General features: G+C 45.0%; 1 protein-coding gene across 1 annotated transcript; it reads right to left on the reverse strand.

The window, feature by feature from the left end:
* Positions 1–212: 212 nt before the first annotated feature.
* Positions 213–3,388, reverse strand: LOC119274767 (cytochrome P450 711A1-like). Its single transcript, XM_037555494.1, has 5 exons — positions 3,019–3,388; positions 2,783–2,935; positions 1,155–1,932; positions 880–975; positions 213–720 (listed from the first exon to the last, which is right to left on the reverse strand). Exons 1-5 carry the CDS (start codon positions 3,267–3,269, stop codon positions 388–390), a joined length of 1,611 nt encoding a protein of 536 aa, XP_037411391.1. The 5' UTR covers positions 3,270–3,388; the 3' UTR covers positions 213–387.

Consider the following 3,388-nt stretch of genomic DNA (forward strand, 5'->3'; position numbering starts at 1 on the left):
CTTCATAGTCGACGGGGACGTCTTCTCCCACAGAACGCATATCACTGGAAGGCTTGAAATAAATCCAGGAAAATGCCAGCATCAATGTCAACTCTGGGACTTGAACTCTGATGTGCCGGGGATACAACAGTCCTTCTAACCATCCAACCACAGGTTATTCGCGAGTAATATAATAGATGTATAGAAAATGTGATGTAATCTTTTCGGGAACGAAAACAACGACATGCATCAGCTTTTATTCAATATATAAGAACAAGGTTACACACATTACACAATCTTCATGTATGTCGTACAAAATAGCATGTACATATTTCATAAATTCACATTTTTTTTATAAGAACACATATCCATGATATTTAGATAGAGTTGCTACTTGCTAGACACATATCAAGTCTTCCTTTCGATGACCTGGAGCTTGACACCATGCTTGAAGTTGACCAAGATGGAATACTGGAACTGCAGCGGGAATTCCATGTTGGGCGAGTGCCTGAAGACGTGGTGGCGGTAGAGGTGGAGAATGACGAGCTTGAGCTGCTGGAACGCGAACTTCTGCCCAATGCATGCCCGGGGTCCAATACCAAAGGGAATGAATGCATAGGGATGCCTTCGCTTGCATTCCTCGCTCTCAGGGTTAAACCGCTCAGGCCGAAACACGTCGGGGTCTGGGAACTGCTTTGGGTCTTTTGCTAGTACGCCTGGTGCTAGCCACACCCAAGTACCCTGAATATGACCCCAATTGTTTTTACTCTTTGTTAAAAAAATAACGTGGTGCAACAATATTCGACAAATAGGCTTGCTTTGTTATGGGAGGAATGATAGTTGAAACAATTAGGGCCTGATGTTTACGGGTTGGTAACGTAGGAAGCACATGGCACTAACCTTAGGAAGGACATAGCCTCCAATCTGGACATCCTCGGATGCTTCCCTTGCAATCAGAGGGGACACAGTGTAGAATCTCATCGTCTCTTTCAAAACCTATATATCATACAAAAAAAACTCTCAAAGAAGAAACTAATTAACGAACGAAAACAAGTCACATTTATATGCCCAGCAAATAAGCAGGCAACTAATTGCATATATAGTTTTGAGATCGAATCGTATGAGAAGTAATATTTAGTTTTGAGCACTTGACTCATGTTCTGAATCCAACTAACCTGCTCCATGTAAGGGAATTTGGTCTGGATGTCCTCAACATTGGGTACCACATCTTTGGGCCCAAAAGCGTCGATCTCCTTGAGTAGCTTCTCCTCTACCTCGGGGTACATCGCCACAAGGTACACCAGGCTTGACAACGTGAAGGACATGGTCACCGACCCTGCAAGTAAGTGCTCGTATGTAAGTGCGCTCACGTAGTCTTGCGTCAACAACTTCCTCATTGCGTCTGTGCTCTCGCTTGCATTAAGCATCACAGACAGGAAGTTCTTCTCCCCCCTGTCAGCTTGTGCCGCCCGCTCAGCCACAATGTTGTCTAGTAGCCCACTCATGGCCAAGTTGGTCTCTTCCATCCGGCGGTCTTTTGAGCCCGGCATACGCAGCAGGAGCTGCCTCACGGGTTCCTGTAGCAACGGCACGAGCATGCCAAGGATGATGGACACGGAGCCTGACAGGTCCATCTTGAGGGACGTCGTGGCGTAGAAGTGCTTTTCGATGAAATCCGTTGTCATGTCGACAGTCTCAGCACAATCGACATGGTGTTTCGGTGGTGGAGAGGTGGTGCCTTTGGTGAGGCCGAAGTCCACACCAAAGGCGACCTGACCAATAGTGTCGCTGAAGAGCTTTAACGAGAGGTCGGAGAAGGTGATCTCCTCGCCATGCCGGAGGAGGCGCCCCGTCCGTTCAATGTACGGTTGGAAGGAAGGGATGAGGCTTGCCACGTGCGACGGCTGGTAAATGGAGATGATGACATTTCTCATGGATTGCCATCTCGAGTCCCTGCCGAGAGAGTGATATGCTTGTGATTTAAAACAAGATCTAGCTAGATATGTACTGAGTATTAATTTTTTTACAAATTGGTATGGAACATTCTACTAAAACAGTCGACCTACATGACCAGTTCTATAGTTTGTTGTTTGCATTAAATAACAATATAGTTTGTATTGTTGTGTTGCTTCACTTCTTGGTGTGGCACAGTTTACATCTAATTAATAGAGCGTATACAATGAATAAAAATGCATAATAAACATCAAGTCATCAAGAGATGATAGTGAAAGCATGTCAGATGATAGATTATTCTTGGTGTTACCTGTAGCAGTACTAATGTTTGCATTCCTATACTAGATTCGTGGTTGAATGATGTTTCTAAACATACTCTTGTTTTTTTTTTGCGAGAATCTAAACATACTCTTGTGGTGGAGTGTTACGCATAGTTTGGTACGTAGTTAAATTGAAGACCTGCAAACTTGTGCCCGACTTATAAACCGAATGAATACTTATTGAAAGTCTCTTCTGCTCGTGATGAACAGTAAAATTAGAAGAACAAAAATCTGAAACTTTTCATGGCAAACTTTGAAAAAAAAATTGAGTGCATGCAAATTTTATCATGGAATGTCAAAAACGAAGAAAAAAATCAGCACTCCAAAATGTTTTCGAAAATATCATTTTTGGAGCATAAATTATTTTAACGATTTCCGCGGATATCATTTCATGATGAAACTTTGGAAGCACTCAACACATTTGACTTCATGAAATCTCTAAAGGCGTCCATGTTTTAATTCGCACCGTTGATTCAGTCAAGGATATATACGGAAGAAGATATAAAGTAATAAAGGTGCACACATCCAACCTCGTAAAGAAGAGGCCTTTGTTGTGAATAGGCGAGCTGCGAATAGGACTAGGGACGCTTCTGTTGGGGATGCTCTTGAACTTCTGGATTCCCACCTCTCTGCACAGCTCGGGGTCTGCAATCATAACTAGCGGCTGTCTACCCATGTGAAACCTGAGAAAATGACACAAATACACATGTTAAGGCACCATTTTTTTCTCCTGCATGGTGGAATTAATTAGCACGGGCAAACTCACCTGTAGATGGGCCCGAATCTCTCTCTGAGGACCGTGAACACCGCCGGCCCGTGCTTGGCGAGCAACGGCAGGTGGCCGATCAGCGGGTAAGCCATCGGACCGGGGACCCTACGTACGCGCCATGAAGGTGCGTAGAAATATATGGCGAATACGCCAGCAGCCAAGGTCGCCACGGTGACCGAAATTGCTAAGAACGGCGGCGGCGGCTCCATCTGATGACTCCGGAGTAGCGCTCCAGCCCCGTCCATCATTCTGCCTGCTCTATGACTACCTTACCCAACGATTAGCCGTGGCTTTCTCGGGGCAGATGGCCATCGCAAGATATATACACACAGGACGGTGATGCAATCGCGATCTGTCGTGTACTTGA

The sequence above is a fragment of the Triticum dicoccoides genome, chromosome 3B, assembly GCF_002162155.2.
Source record: "Triticum dicoccoides isolate Atlit2015 ecotype Zavitan chromosome 3B, WEW_v2.0, whole genome shotgun sequence".
NCBI classification, from domain to species: domain Eukaryota; kingdom Viridiplantae; phylum Streptophyta; class Magnoliopsida; order Poales; family Poaceae; genus Triticum; species Triticum dicoccoides.

What these genes read in the sequence shown, in the direction of transcription:
- LOC119274767 (XM_037555494.1), bottom strand. Translation starts at nt 3,269, where the DNA reads ATGATGGACGGGGCTGGAGCGCTACTCCGGAGTCATCAGATGGAGCCG. An exon ending in AGATTCGGGCCCATCTACAG is followed by an intron (nt 2,936 to 3,018) that starts GTGAGTTTGCCC and finishes TCATTTTCTCAG; the next exon opens with GTTTCACATGGGTAGACAGC. An exon ending in AATTCCCTTACATGGAGCAG is followed by an intron (nt 976 to 1,154) that starts GTTAGTTGGATT and finishes TATGATATATAG; the next exon opens with GTTTTGAAAGAGACGATGAG.